Source organism: Cryptomeria japonica, chromosome 1 (assembly GCF_030272615.1).
Source record: "Cryptomeria japonica chromosome 1, Sugi_1.0, whole genome shotgun sequence".
NCBI lineage: Eukaryota > Viridiplantae > Streptophyta > Pinopsida > Cupressales > Cupressaceae > Cryptomeria > Cryptomeria japonica.
Genome location: NC_081405.1, coordinates 676,678,600 through 676,694,798, shown reverse-complemented (window position 1 = coordinate 676,694,798; position 16,199 = coordinate 676,678,600). Strand labels below are relative to the sequence as shown.

Here is a 16,199-nt window from a genome sequence, read left to right as displayed (position 1 = left end):
CAATGATTATCTCTTGGTGCTTCGATCTTGGATTCCTCAAAGTACATTAGAGTTTTTCCTTCTATACGACACCCGACTCATGTTCAAGCGGACTAGTAACAACTTGTTAAGAGGGAGACGATTTTGTCTCAAATTTATTTACCAGTCTTCATCCATACCAATCTCTATCCATTCATGTTCGGTGTGGCGACATTTCTGTGTCTGTTGTGTGTCTATGCAACAATGCAAGCAAGCCTATACCTGCAACTTAGAATTAAGAGTTCCCTCTATAATAGGATTGGATTGGATGTAGAATTCATAAAGGCTCTGCCCATGTTTGCATATGAATCAGAAAGAATCAGAGAGTGGGCAACAGAATGCTTTGTTTGTCTCTTTGAATTTCAAGATGGGGAAAAAATGAAGCATTTGCGCAGCTTTAATCACAGTTTCCATGCAGCTTGTATTGATATTTGGTTTTATTTAAATTCACATTCAATTGCCCTCTGTCGAACAAGAGTAGATCCCAATAAAGATGGTATTGCAGAGTATGGAAGTGCAGATATAGAACAGAATACCAGCAGGCCAGAATTAGAGAGGCCGTCTAGCACTGAACCAAGTTGAAAACAGAAACAACTATCTTCTGCAAATTGTTTGGCCTTTTTGTTCTTAGAAGACAGTTATTAGGTTCTGCAATGAATATGATTGAAAAGAACCCTCGTAGACCCTGGGATATATTTTATTATTGACTTCCAACAACTTAAATTGACTAAGCACATGTGTTTTCAGACTTACGTCCAATTGAAGCCAATGATGTTTAGAGGCTCCGATTCAAGTCCTGTACTCTTTAACTGTAATCTGTAATAATACAAGTGCCTCGCTAAGGAGATTGGCCCATAAAAAATGTAGAAAAGACATATCAGTCTATGATTCAAATGAAGGAACATTCACAAGACAAGAGTTGTTTATCCTCTCTCGTAAACAGGTTACAAACTGAGGAACCTATCCTGACAACCAGAGTTATTTAGCACATATCTATAACATTTGCACTTGTTTAAAGAAGCTTAGTTTTTTTCACATGGACAGTTTAGCAATGTTGGTAGCTAAACTGAGGCAGGAATGAAGCTGAGGCAATCTCATGCACTTCTTTGAGCCTCACTGTGCCTAAGCCTGAAAAACTGAATCCATTGTCATCACCATAAGGCCTTCCATATGTTACAAAGAGGATTTTGTGCTCATAACTGGTTAGAGAAGAGATACTAACCTAGGATGAGGATTGCTCTTCATCACTTTCTGTCCATATTCTCGCCAACGATAACCATCATCCAGGATGTCTATATCACTTGTTGTCTGCACAACAATGCGAGGCTCTCTATGTAAATGTATTGCAACTTCCAATTTAATGGACAAGTTATATGCAGGATGGTGTATTTTATTTTGATATTATGACTATGACGCTAATATTGTTATATTTCTTTTACTACAGGTAAGGAGGATGAGCATGTATCGATTTCAATGTCATCTCCTTTAATTTGGATGATGTATAAATAGTAAGATAGCCATGATCAAGTGGCACCTTGATCGGACATGTCTTTAGACATGTCCGACCAAGATGTCACTTGGTCGTGACTCTTACAACCATCAGCCGATCCATAATGATAACTAATCGGAGCTATAAACATACCTGATAATGAATCGGTATCATTGTTAATGGTAACAGATCTATAAGCATACCCAATAATGAATCGGTATCATTGTTAATGGTAACAGATCTATAAGCATACTTGATAATGAATCGGTATCAAAGCAAATGACAATGGATCAATATAAACACACAGATAATGAATTGGTTAAAGTAAACAATAACAATAACTGTTAGCATTATATGCTATCGGGTTAATACCTGATAGTATATTAATGCCGATTCATATATGAATCGACATTAATATGCTATCGGGTTAGTAGCCCGATAGCATTTAGATTGATGCTTAACATAGTTAAGTAGATCGTCAATCTAATCCATCATTATCCAATATCAATATCATAATTATGATCAATGTTATAGTCTGATAAACATAAAGCATGAATGAGTAAACTAATAACAGAATAGAGGAGATTAATGAGTTAGGAGAGTCTTATCTTGCAGAAGCTACTAATGCATTAACACTCCCTCTTAGCTTTTGGAAGATAGATAAAGTAACCTGCATCACATTTCTTTTCCATAATGTCAGTCTCCAAGAATATATATCATCTATACATATGATATGAAGTATCATCAGGACATAAGATACAAATATAAAACATCACTCTAAGTATGTGACATAGAGTATCACCCAACCATGTGATATAAAAGATTCATCATTTTATTATGACAAGATATCACCTAAACACATGATATTAGTATTGCCTAAACACACAATACTAAGGATAAACATATGAGGATGGTTACATTCTCATCTTATCCAGATTGTGATATGTGCACAAACATTTTATACAAATGTTTTATCACAACACCATCATGGCACATCCATGACATACCAGAGATCCAACATGATAACTGGTTTGAGAATCATAAGATCGTCACCTTATGATGTCTGCATACAAGTGTTCATAATTTGAGAGATCGTCACCTCTTAGATATGAACACAGGGGGCAAAATCTAGAATGTCTTAACATGACAAAAGAAGTTTACATTTTCAACATCTTATTTACAAAGTAGATTACCTTTCTATCATACCTAAACCCTTTCTGAAGTGATCAACCTTCACTCTGGAAAGTGGTTTGGTCAGAATATCTGCAGTCTGATCTCCCGTACTAACATATTCTAATTTGATCACATTTTTGTCTACAATGTCTCTACATAATTGTATGGGATCTCAATATGTTTGGATCTATCATGGAACACTAGATTCACTGAAAGTTTTATGCAACTTTGATTGTCGCAATGGATGATAGTAGGTTTCATCGGATTACCAAACAATCCCATAAGTAACTTTCTAAGCCACACCGCTTCTCGGGTAGCCATGGAGGCTGCAATGTATTCGGCCTCGGTGGAACTTTGCGCTACAGAAGACTGCTTTTTGCTGATCTAGGATATCATGGCTGATTCCAAACTGAAGCAGCACCCAGAGGTGCTTTTCCGGTCAGTCACACTTCCAGCCCAATTTGAATCTGTGAATCCGTGTAGATTAAGATCAATTTTCTCATACTTGAGACCAAGATTTAAGGTGCCTTGTAAATATCTCATAATGTGTTTTACTGCTACCAGGTGTATCTCCTTTGGCTCACACATAAACTGACTCAAAGCATTTATTGCATAGCAGATATCTGGTCTTGTATTTACCAGATACATAAGAGACCCAATCATTTGCCTGTATGGAGTGGGGTCAATAGAAGGTGATTCTGCTGCTGCTTCTTTAAGTTTATGAAGATTGGTCTCCATTGGAGCGGTCATGGGTCTGCAGTTTAGCATTCCAAATCTCTTCAGGATGTCCAATGTATACTTGTCTTGGTTTAGAACAATGTTATCAAAATTCTGCCATACTTCCAACCCTAGGAAATAGTGAAGGAATCCCAAGTCCTTCATATCAAATTCTTTGGATAGCTCTTTCTTGCATTGATCTATAAGGTGATCTTCTCCTGTGATTAATAAGTCATCAACATATAAAATCATTATCAGCATATCACCTTTATTCTGTTTGTAGTAGAGATTAGGATCTGCATCATTTTTAGAGAAGCCTAGTTTTGATAGATATGTGTCAATTCTTTCATACCAGGCCATGGGAGCCTATTTGAGCCCATATAGAGCTTTGTTGAGTCTGCACACATGAGATTCTGCATGATGGATCTCAAACCCATTAGGTTGCTCTAGGTATACTTCTTTAGATATCTCTCCATTAAGAAAAGCTGTCTTTACATCCATTTGATGTACCTTCCATCCCTTTGCTGCTGCAATGGCTAGTATAGTCCTTACTGAGGTATATCTGGCTATAGGAGCAAATGTTTCTTCATAGTCTATTCCTTCCTTTTGAGAAAATCCTCTGGCTACAAATCTTGCCTTATATTTTTCAATGTTACCATCTGCTGCATGTTTGATCTTGAAAAGCCATTTAGAAGAAACAACAGATTTCTTAGTTGGCCTATGAACAATTTCCCATATATCATTTTTCATTATGGATTGATACTCTTCAGACATAGCATCCTTTCATACTTGATGTATAAGGGCATCTATTACATTGTCAGGTTTTTTTTTAGATAGATCATTCATAAGAGCAACATAGCTAGTAAATTTATTAGGTCTTTTGCTTTCTCTGAAAGTTCTAGAAGGAGCAGCAAACCTCTGAGCTTCTTCTACTATTTTGGTGGCCCATAGTGGTCTTTTCTTGAGATTTCTAGGTGAGTGTTCATTTTCATTTTCAATTTCATCTAGATTCTCCCTCTGAAAGTCAGGGGCAGGATTTTCATCTAAGTTAAAGTTAGGTACATAGATTTCGGGTTCTATGAAGTTTTGAGCTCTTTTGAAAGCCAGGTCCTCTTCAAAGACTACATCCCTACTTAGTTCAATATTTCTTTGACCAGGTAAATAGATTCTGTAGGCTTTGGAGGTTTCACTATATCTTACAAGCAATCCTCTTTTTTCAGAAGGCTCTAGTTTTAGTCTCTTTTTTTTAGGTATATGGATATAGACAGGACATCCAAATATCCTAAGGTGGCTAATATTAGGCTTAATTTTAGTGAATACTTCCTTAGGAGTTTTGTCCTCAAGATGGGAGTGAGGGCATCTATTTTGTATATATACAACAGTGCTGGATACTTCAGCCCAGAGATTTGTGTTAATGTTTTGATCTAGGATCATGGCCTTGGCAGTTTCAACTATAGTCCTATTTTTCCTTTCTACTACCCCATTTTGTTGGGGGTTATAAGGTATAGTGAGCTCCCTCTTAATCCCATTATCTCTACAAAATTCTTTAAACGAATCTGAGGTGTATTCTCCCCCATTGTCGGGTCTTAGGGTTTTAACTTTGTTTCCTAGAGAGGATCTCTCCTGATTCTTTACTTTTCAGAAAGTAGATCCAAGTCTTCCTAGAGTAGTCATCAACAAATATTACATAATACAAGAATCCCCCTAGAGAGGATATGGACATAGGTCCGCATACATCAAAATGAACTAATTCTAGAATTTTACTAGTTTTCCTAGTACTATTTTGGAATGCACCTTTGGTATTTTTACCTAGGGCACATCCTTTGCATGCCCCTGAATGATCTTGCTTTAACTTGGGTAGACCTGTGACAAGGTTCCCCATTGAAGATAAAGCCCTAAAATTCAGATGGCCTAATCTTCTATGCCAAACTTCATTTGCATTAGTGGCTTCATGGATTAGGGCTAGGTTGGGTTCCGTGCACAGCTCATACAAATAGCCCCGTCTCTGTCCAATGGTCTTTGCCTTCTTGATGGAGGAGTTCCTTGGCCAAGCCAATACTCTGTTGTCCATGAATGTCACTTTGTATCTGTTATCTTCTAGTGCTGATATAGAGACTAGATTTCTTTTGATGTTGGGGACATATAGTACTCCTTCGAGCCACAAGGTTATGCCTGTCTTCAATTTGATGGTGCAGGTTCCTACTCCTTTGACTAGATGTGTGGAGTCATCTCCGATGGTTACGTCCTCATCACTCTCCTCTGTCATGGAATCAAGTACTTCTCTAAACCCAGTGATGTTCCTGGATGAACCACTATCAATCACCCATGAGTTGATTTTGTTAGAAGCTTGGCTTGTGAGTGCTGAGTAGAATACGTATTTCCCGGAGTCATCTTCCCCTTTAGTCTTTCCTTCTTTGACAAATGTAGCATGTTTCTTGGTTCTTTCTGGGCACTTTGCAACAAAGTGTCCGAACTGATCACATCTGTAACATTGAATGTGAGATAAGTCCTTCTTTGAAGTATTCTTGCCTTGATGACCTTTTCTCTTTCTAAACTGCCTTTTTTTGTTTTGCTTGGTGGAGTTGATGTTTAGAACATGTAGGTCTTCATCTATATTCTTATGTTTCATTCTCATCTTGTTCAATCTTGATTCTTCTTGGAGACAATCATCCCTTAATCTTTTAAACTTGGGATATTTGGACCTTGCACTGATGCCCTGGACGAATGTGCTCCATCCATTAGGCAACCCATCTAAAGCAATAAGTGTTAACTCTTTGCTTTGGATCTCATAGTCCAGAGTTGCTAGTTCATCTTTTAGAATTGATATCCGCATAAAGTAGGCATTGATTGTCTCCCCTTTGTTCATGGTGATATGATTTATTTCTCGTTTTAATGCTAGAGTTCGACTTGCATTTCGAGTTGATCATTTTGAGTCTATCTTCGAATCTGATAGCATTGGCCATTTGAAGAAATGTGATGTAGTATATAAACTTGTTCTTAAATTTGTTTCACGAAATTGAATAGCCTCAAGTTCGATCAACTTGGCTCTGATATAGCACTGGCCATTTGAAGAAATGTGATGTAGTATATAAACTTGTTCTTAAATTTGTTTCACGAAATTGAACAGCCTCAAGTTCGAATGATGTATGTATCGATTTCGATGTCATGTCCTTTAATTTGGATGATGTATAAATTGTAAGATAACCACGATCAAGTGGCACCTTGATCGGACATGTCTTTTACGACCAAGATTCACTTGGTCGTGACTCTTACAACCATCAACCATCAACCGATCCATAATGATAACTAATCGATGCTATAAACACACTCGATAATGCATCGGTATGCATCGGTATCTTGGTTAAAGTAAATCAGTGCTATAAACATAAAGCATGAATGAATAAACTAATAACAAAATAGAGGAATTTAATGAGTTAGGAGAGTCTTATCTTGCAGACGCTACTAATGCATTAACACTCTAATTGTCCTAAAAGCCAAGCAATTATATCCTTTGTCTTCTTATCTTTCTACCTGCTTGACTCAATCAGAATCATTAAAAGCCAAGTAGAGACTACTAAACACATTGAACAGAAGAAAATAAGACCTCCCCATAAAACTTGTTATCTGACTCATCATTTTCATCTGCATCATCTGCCAAGTAGAGATAACTTTTGGCATGACTCATCGTTTTCATCTGTATCATCTGCCCTGCTGCCATCTTCATCATCCTCACCATCATCACTAGAACCGAATGATTGCTAAGGACTCCCTTACACAATGTCCTGCCCCATCAATGACGTTGATGAATCTGAAATATTAGCATCTTCAGAATAAACCTAAGAGGGTGTAAAGCTCAATAGGAAGAGGTCATAGTGACATATACAGTTTCCCTAATTGGGATTTACAATCTGCTATACCATAGCACAACTATAGTAAACCAGCTCTCTCGTCTTACCGACATTTTTGACTATATCTTTTAAAAATTTCTCAAATTTAGAGTTTTGATTCCTTTTGGCTTATCGTGATTTTTAACTAAGTGCATGTATGCAGCAAATAACCAATAAACTAGTTCACAAAGAGCTGTCTGTTGGTGCAAAATTTTACCCTTCAATTTTTTGGGGAGGTCTCATGAATTTTTTTATAGTCCATGTATTGAACAAATAGAATAAAAGTATAAAACAGAGCATATTATAGAACACATAACAGAGCATATAAAAATCACTTAAATATGTCATCTGCACTTTAAATTACAAATACAAAGACACTGTTTGAATTATAGACTCGATACATATTTCTAGAATGGCTAAGAAAGCATCAAAAAAAAAAAATCTGAAAACTCCGTTAAATTACGTAATCAAAAGTGAAGAAGTGGCAGCATTTTTAACTAAAAAGTTTCTTCCACCAAGACACATAATAGTATAGTATAAAACAAATGACATAGACCAGAAGCATATATGCTCTGTCTATTCAGTCGAGCACATCTATATTACAATGATAAAATCCTTCTATAAAAATTAACAAAACCTAAATGGAAATGGAACTTGCTTTTACAATTCATGATCAAAAGGAATTCCACTAGACGGCAACCAAGTAGCCCCAGAAATAAAATTATCAACACTAAAAACATTGACCTCCTCTACTCTTCTAATGACCCTATAAGCCCCCATCCGACTCGCCCGACCAACTTTGAGCCAGGTCCGCTGTTCATATATTCTCCAAAATACACCCTTTCCAACCCATAATCCTCCGACCACTCCAGCCAGCCGGCTGGGTGGACTACATCGCCTAAGAAGCTCTGAATGATGACTGTCCGCGAGAACAGTTTCCATGGCTTTCCAAGATAAGTGGATCTCACTGGAGCAAGATCTTTGGAGGCCACGATGCTGCAGTTTTGAATGGAAAAACCGGTGTTCTGGTTGGGGTCATTTCTACCCTGAGCAGTAATGGTGCGGTAAAAGGCTGAAAGATCAGCTCCCACACGTAGAGCTACGGCTTGATTCTTGTGCGGCCCTGCAAAGTTGGCGAAGGTGATATCTCGGGCAATAAATCCCTTTCCAGATGCAGCTGCATTTACAGTCAGATTAAAACTTGTTAATACCTCAATATTAAGCAAAAACAGTTTGAAATTCAATTAACCAGAAAAAATTGACAGGTGTTTCCAGATTTGTAAAACCTTTTATAGGAAACAATTTCAAAACACATGAAAAAAGATGTGTTCTATAAAAATAATAATCAGAAATTATCTTGTGAAAGCTATTTGTTATCAACAATTTTATCATCTTTTCTTTGATGGAAGAAGGGATTCATAATTCAACAGAAAAAAAGAAATTAAAAAATTAAAAGAGAAATAGAAACCCAGAACATCAAAATTAGAAAAGAGATTTGTACAAGAAAAATAAAAACCCAGGATAATCTTTCTTACAACAAAATTAGAAAAGAGAGTGTTAACATATATCAGAGGATCTTTCCTGGAAGAAGAAATTCAAAATTCAGCAGACATGTACAACAAAGATAGAAAGAGAAATTAAAAGTGAAATAGAAACCCTAAACAGTAAAATTAGAGAAGAGATTTGTAAAACAAACATAAAAAAGAGAAATAAAAAGTGAAATAAAAACCTACAGAAAATAAGAAAAGAGATTTGTACAACAAACATAAAAAAGAGAAATTAAAAGTGAAATAACAGCAAAATTAGAAAAGAGAGTTAAAATATATCAAAGAATCTTTAGAAGAAGGGATTCATAATTCAGCAGAGTTAAAATATATCAAAGAATCTTTCCTATAAGAAAGGATTCATAATTCAGCAGACAACAGCGAAAATTAGAAAAAAGATTTGTATAACCAAAAAAATAAAAATTAAAAGTGAAATATAAACCAGAATAATCTTTTCTACAGCAAAATTAGAAAAGAGAGAGTTAAGAAGGGATTCATGAAAAGAAATTAAAATTGAAATAAAAATCCGAATACAAGATTTGAACAACAAAGATTAAAAAATCGGAATACAAAATTTGAACAACAAAGATTAAAAGAAAAATTAGAGAGATTAAAAGTAAAATAAAAACCCAGAATATTCTTTCCCACAATAATCTTTCCTACAAACAAAACTCGAAAAGAGAATTAAGAATATATGAAAGTCTTTCCTACATCTAAATTAGAAAAGAGAGGAGTTAAAGGATATACCAAATGTTGCAGAGGCGAAGGTTGTGTAGCCGTCCTTGACATTTTTGCTGGATGCAACGATGGTGTGGTCGCGCCCATCGCCAAGCAACATCACATTCGTCTTCTCCTTGTAGAGAAGCACATTTTCCTCATACACGCCAGCTTTGACATACACAACATACCGCTCACTGCCATGAGACGGCACGTGCATGAGAGCCTCTCCAATGGTCTTGTACTGCCCGCTGCCGTCCTGAGCCACAGTTGCATTCACCTGCAACTCCAACGCAGGCACTTGTAACAGCCTCCGATCGGTCCGGGACATCCACGGAGGAAAAGAAAACCCAGACCCAGGGTGAGGGTTAGGGTTATTTAACAGAGGACGCCCAGAAAACCCATACCCAGATCCAGGGTGAGGGTTATTAAACAGAGGACGCCCAGAAATACAGCTGGAACACGTACAGAGCATTGCTGAGAGATCTTGACAAAGATCGACAATGTTCCTCCACCTTGGCCATCATTGTCCCTGTCGTCTCTCTGAAACCATCCAAGCATGTCTCCACATCAGTGAGAGCCGCGCTTATCCATGTCTCGACATTTGCAATCTGAGACTTGGAGGGATTCATGTCCAGGCCAGGTACTTCTGCCATCGACCGGTTGACGTGATCCACAGCATCTACGAACAGTTCAATGCAATCTTCGAAAGCCATGAATTCTGGAAACTCGGAGGCTGCTTTCAAAGTCGCCTTGTATGCTTCTTGGGCTCCACTCAAACTCGCCTTCACAGTAATATGAGCAAGATTCTTGGAATTCGCTCCTTCATATGATGATTGCAATGCTGAAACACAGGCCTCAGGGTATTGGTGTCTTCTTGCAGCTGGAGTCGATGAGCTTCCCTCCGCTGCCATTGTGGAAAATCGCAATGCCCATCCAGGCGGCCACAGACATTGTGAGTATTGCTGCCGACAATACCCACACTACCTGGCTTGCTGAATAGCTACCAAACCTCATTGTGAAACAAAATCGCTTTCGTTAATTGAGCAGAAATCAAATCAAATCGCTTGCAGTAACTATAATCGCTTAAAGATTGCTTTCAAATCGCTTTCAATAACTTTAAAAATGTCAAATAGCATTGGGAGTTTGAACCCAGCGCGCATGAGTCCTTATATAGGAAATTCTGCACAGGTTCAAGATTCAAGAATCAAGATCGGGAAAAGGGTGGTTATTAACCGCCATTTCTGAAATGGACACGTGGATAGAGATTCAAGATCAGGAAAATTATTAACCGTGGATCATCTTATTCCTTGATATAATGGATAGATAAAACTAACTGATTACACTCACTGCACAAAGAGTTACAGTCTCGTAAGCACTTTAAAACTGATTCAATGAGTTACACACTAGATTTTTTTTAAGTAACATTGATTCTTGAAAATAAATGTAGCAAATATTTTATCTCAATTGAGTCTGATAATTTGGATTTGATTTAATTTATAATTAGTTTTTTAGGTTTAGAATGGTAAGCATTGTTTGTTTTAATGATCGGACATTAAAACTTAGATTATTCTATGTAGAAATTGATCTTTTATTATTCAAAAGTATTTAATAAAAGAAGAAACAAACAATTTGACTCTCGTAAAATTTGCTTAGAATGATAGTTTGGGGATTACATAATAAAAACTATTTTTCTTTATATAATTTCTTTATATAACTACAATTTTTTTTTTATTTGTATTGATTTTGAGCACCCATGTCATTGTTTTGGTTTTAGCTTAGAATGGTAGATTGGATATTAAATAATAGAAATAACAATTCTCTTTTATGTGACAATAATTTTTTTAATATGGATTGATTTTGAGCACCATCATAATCTATAAAAATGGACAACTATGTGGTGTGTATGATTAAAAGAGAATCAGGTTTAACGTTGGAGTTTTATTCATGAGTGTGTGATTCATAATTGAGATCTATTCATACATAAATTGATTGTAAAAATATGAATAATCAAATTTCATGAGTGTGTGATCCACAATTAGAATCTACTCATACATAAATTGAGTGTGTGATTCATAATTGAGATCTACTTATACATAAATTGATTGTAAAGATACAAGTGATCAAATTTCTTAAGTGTGTGATCCATAATTGAAATCTACTCATACATAAATTGATTGCAAAGATATAATGATCAAATTCATAAGCTCATGGCATTAACACATTCCACCTACATTACTTCAACTAATGAATTCAAGTTGAGAGTTATATATATAAATACTATAGTCATAGGCTTTAGTAGAGAATTCATGTAGAAAGGAAACGCATATAACTTTTAACTTTTTATGATTAAGAGGGGGTTAAAGTTTGATTATATATTTTTAAAAATCACATTAAAAATATGGATCATGGATCATTTCATTAGATTCTTTGTGTAATGTCCCCATTTTAGAATAGAATTTAATAGTAAATAATAATAGCAAAATGAAAATTCAAAAGATTAAAAATAAAAATAAAATTTAAAAGAATAAAAATAAAATTAAAATTAAAATATAAAAGAATATAATTAAATATAATTAGAATTTAATTAAGTTAATGAATGGTCAAAGAGATGGAATGAAAACTTGTGACTCCCTAAAACATGAGATATAAAAGGGAGAAGAGAATATCATTTGAGGAGGGGATAATTTGGGAATCAGAAGTGTAGATCTAATTTAAAATAAGAAGTGCACATCTAATGGTCAAAGGTTGTGTCTCTTTCAAATGGCAGAAATGATGAAGAGTTGCACTCTTTCAAAGGGTGCTAATGGTGAAAGGTGTGTCTCTTGCCAAAGGGCATATATGATGAAGATGTGTGAATTCCCCCCCAAATTGAGAGATATAAAAGAAAGGAATCCAAAGCATCTAGTGGAAGCACCATCAATTAGATCGGTTAGAACTATTATTATGTTACAAGAATTGACAACCTCCTAGTAGAGGACATTACAATGGTATCAGAGCAATGATCCTGCCATCCTACAAGGTAAAGAATTCTAAAGATGAATCAATACATCATTCTAGTTAAAGAAAAATGATCTAACAATATATGTATTCATGTGTATACTCTGTGTTTGCATATATCCATGTGTATGCTTTGTGTTTTCAAGTGTATGCTCCATGTTTGATTCATATATGATGTGTTTGTATGCTCTATGAGTGTCTATGATTACTATACTCATATTTATTTAGGAACATTGTATTTGAGGTCATAGATGTGTGACATGCTTCTAATCACATGTTCTTAACATTAAGTAATATCTATGATATTGTGAAAACCATTTAAGAAGTGATGTGAGACAAAGATGAGAGAAAACTTGTCTTAAAATTGCATAATTATGAAATGTAAAAGTAATTCATATTATCATTTGTATGAAGAAAACCCTATGATGCATATGTTGAGCAAACTTCCATGGTAGTAATATAAAAAAGTACAAGAAGGGAGAACGGTGATGAGGTCCTCCTCTAGGCAGCCCACCTCATAGTCGTTGACCGATGGTCCCATGGGACCAAAGGCTCTTGGAATTAGATGGGAAGGACATTTTGGACACCGTATTGTATCTTTCAAAACTCCATCATGGTTGATTATTGAGGGTATTTCAATCACAAGAGAAGGATAAGGATGGAAGTAATGAAGGAGAACAATGGTAGGATACCTCACTAGGTAGACCACCTCATGGTAGTTTGACTGATGGTCTCATGAGGCCAAGAGAACTTTGGCTTTCACTCCGCTCTTGGGCTTAGGATAGAGGATCTCTTGGACATTGTATTGTTCCTCCTTACTTCCACTCTCTTATGGTTGAGTTTCGATAAGGAATTAATTATAACTATGGTTAAGGTAATGTTCTTGATCCTAGGTATAGAGAATTTATGTTTAATATCCTTTTTAGATGATTTATATTATGGTTTATATACATTTCAATGGTTTCCTAACCTATTGTAGGATCTCAATCAGGTACACATCTTGTTCCATTTGTAGTTTTAAATAAAATGGTGATTTAGGGTAAGAACTAGGGTTTTTACAAAAAACAAAAGTAGCAACATGTTTATTCCATGAGTGTTTCCAAAACCATTTCATATTGGGAATCATTTTGAACATTCCATGATCATCTCTTGAGGACAAGCAATCTTGAGTGGGGCGGATTGTAATGTCCCCACCATGGAATATAATTTAATGGTAAATAATAATAACAAAATGAAAATTCAAAGAATATAAAATTAAAATATAATAGAAATTAATTAAGTTAATGAATTGTCAAAAGAGATGGAATGAAAAGTTATGAATCCCTCAAACATGATATATAAAAGGGAGAAGAGAGCCTCATTTGAGAAGTGGATAATTTGGGAATCAAAAGTGCATATCTGATTTAAAATAAGAAGTGCATATTTGATTTAAAATAAGAAGTGTATACCTGATGGTGGCAGGTTGTGTCCCTTTCAAAGGGTAGAAATAATGAAGAGTTGCAATCTTTCAAAGGTTGCTAATGGTGAAAAGGTGTGTCTCTTGCCAGAGGGCATATGTGATGAAGAGGTGTGACCCCCCCTCACATTGAGAGATATAAATATGTGAGCACACAATCATGACATGTGACTCAATGAGAAACAAGGGTAGGTGAGGGTAGGTAGGAGAAATAATAAAATATTCCACAAGAGGTGGATCACCCATGTAACAACAAGATAAGACCACAAAAGGTGGAATTTATCCTACATGTATCATCCCTATGTACACACTTTCCTAAGTGTCTCATATCCAAACTACTATGAAATGCATTACCCTAAGTCAACTTAAGTAAAGTGTAATTCTGAGACATAATTTACACCAACATGACTAACTCCGGTTTTGTCAATCTTCGCCTGCATGAAGATACCAATCCCCTTGTCTTCTTGATTTAGGAACAATAATGATTAAAATAGAATTTAAATATGTTTTCATATGCCATGTGGAGTCAAATGAGGGCATCAAGCCATTTATTAAGATAGCCCTTATTCCAGACCTTTAAAATAGGGGCAAGCAAGTCTTCAAGAAAAGCATCTTTAAAACCTTTGCACTTAGCCTTACATATAGGTGTGCAATATGAGTTACATAAATAATCACCAATACCATAGAGATTAGTTGTTGATCAGAAAAGCAATAAGAATTGACCAAAGAAGATGAGTACAAGTAGAGCAGAGCATTATGACAAATAACATGAATTAACAAAAACTTTGTATTGAAGACTGAAGAAATGTGAGTAATCAAAGCTTACAAAAAAATCTCTAAACAAAAAAAACCATCAAATAAGAACATAAGACACAAACTTATGCAAATTACAAAATCATCACCAAATACATTAGTTCGTTCATAGGTAGCGTTGTCTCCAACAACACATGTTGTAGCCTATTAAAAAGAGAACAAGGCAATCATGAAATTTACGCTTTTACTAAAACACATGTATGAGACCTCAGAAATAATGAATTGTTTAGTACAAGAAATTGCTTTAATTGTCATTTATTTTTCACAATAAGTGTGAGAAATACAAAATCGAAAACTATGTCAAACTATCAAAAGAAATCTTAAATGTAAGGGGTGAAAATAGGAAGCATAACACTTCCTATTCATGACATGTAGATCCCCAACCTTTAATACTAAACAAGAGTCTTTGGTAAGGTACACTCTTACATTTATCTAGTGCTTGTATATATGTAAATACACCTGCATAGAAAAAAAAAGAAACAAAGGTGTACAACAATTTAAATGAGAGGAAAGAACCCAATACCAGACAATGTATCCACAAACCTCTCAACATAATGTGACCTGATTTCAGAGGTCATAATTAAATTCAAGCATAATCACATACCCCTTGTTTGATTCACCTTTGAAATCTAGTAAGTGATATGGAACAACTATTATGGTAGCCAAGGTTGACCCTAACCGTTCTTCTTCTCTGACTGTGATCAGATTGGGGGGTTTGACATCATGGTTGCTTGGGTATGCGGTGAATCTTGGAGGGGTGTGTTTGGAGTTTTTTTTGGATGGTTTTTGCTTGGTTGGTGGTGACGGCTGCGCAGGTTGTTAGCTTCTACGTAAGGCAATTCCTGGTGGCTCGTCATGGTTGTGAGATCCTCCACTGGGGGTGCATGCTCACTCAGGGGTGAAGCGAGAGCACTTGCGAGTGCATGTGTAGTCTAGTCGGGGTTTTTGGGAGGGTTTGTGTTTGATTTTTTCTTTCCATGGCTTTGCATGGAGTTTCTCCGCTAAAGAAGAAACAAAGGATAAAAACAAGCTTCTCCCCATAAAAAAGAAGAACCCAGAACTTGGAACTTGGAACGTAGGATAGGCAAGAGGCTCCAACAATACACATAACTCCCTATTTCCTTAGCATTCATCACATCCAGATGGGTGCGCGAAATAATAATCCTGCAACCCATTGACAAAGACCTAGGTTTTGATGCGTTCTCTTGTGTTGGTATCTGTGAATGGCTCTGTCAACCATCTCCAAAACCATGACAACCATCTCTAACACCATGACGGACTGACAAAATACTTTCGATTGATATTTCTAGTAAAAATTTACAAGTTGTATGCAATACATATTTGAAAACAACTTTATGCTAAGAAATCCGATAGTTTCATTGGTT

The 16,199-nt window shown here is 35.8% G+C and overlaps 2 protein-coding genes across 2 annotated transcripts; one reads left to right on the top strand and one right to left on the bottom strand.

Annotated features, from left to right (window-relative positions):
• Positions 1-222: 222 nt before the first annotated feature.
• LOC131057149 (RING-H2 finger protein ATL17-like) lies at positions 223-600 on the top strand. The gene has a single exon (XM_057991330.2). The coding sequence runs from the start codon at positions 223-225 to the stop codon at positions 598-600; it is 378 nt and encodes a 125-aa protein (XP_057847313.2).
• A 7,114-nt stretch (positions 601-7,714) lies between these two features.
• On the bottom strand, positions 7,715-10,817 carry LOC131057145 (pectinesterase-like). The gene is made up of 3 exons (XM_057991323.2): positions 9,985-10,817; positions 9,576-9,953; positions 7,715-8,461 (listed from the first exon to the last, which is right to left on the bottom strand). The coding sequence occupies exons 1-3, from the start codon at positions 10,457-10,459 to the stop codon at positions 8,034-8,036; spliced, it is 1,281 nt and encodes a 426-aa protein (XP_057847306.2). The 5' UTR covers positions 10,460-10,817; the 3' UTR covers positions 7,715-8,033.
• Positions 10,818-16,199: the final 5,382 nt, after the last annotated feature.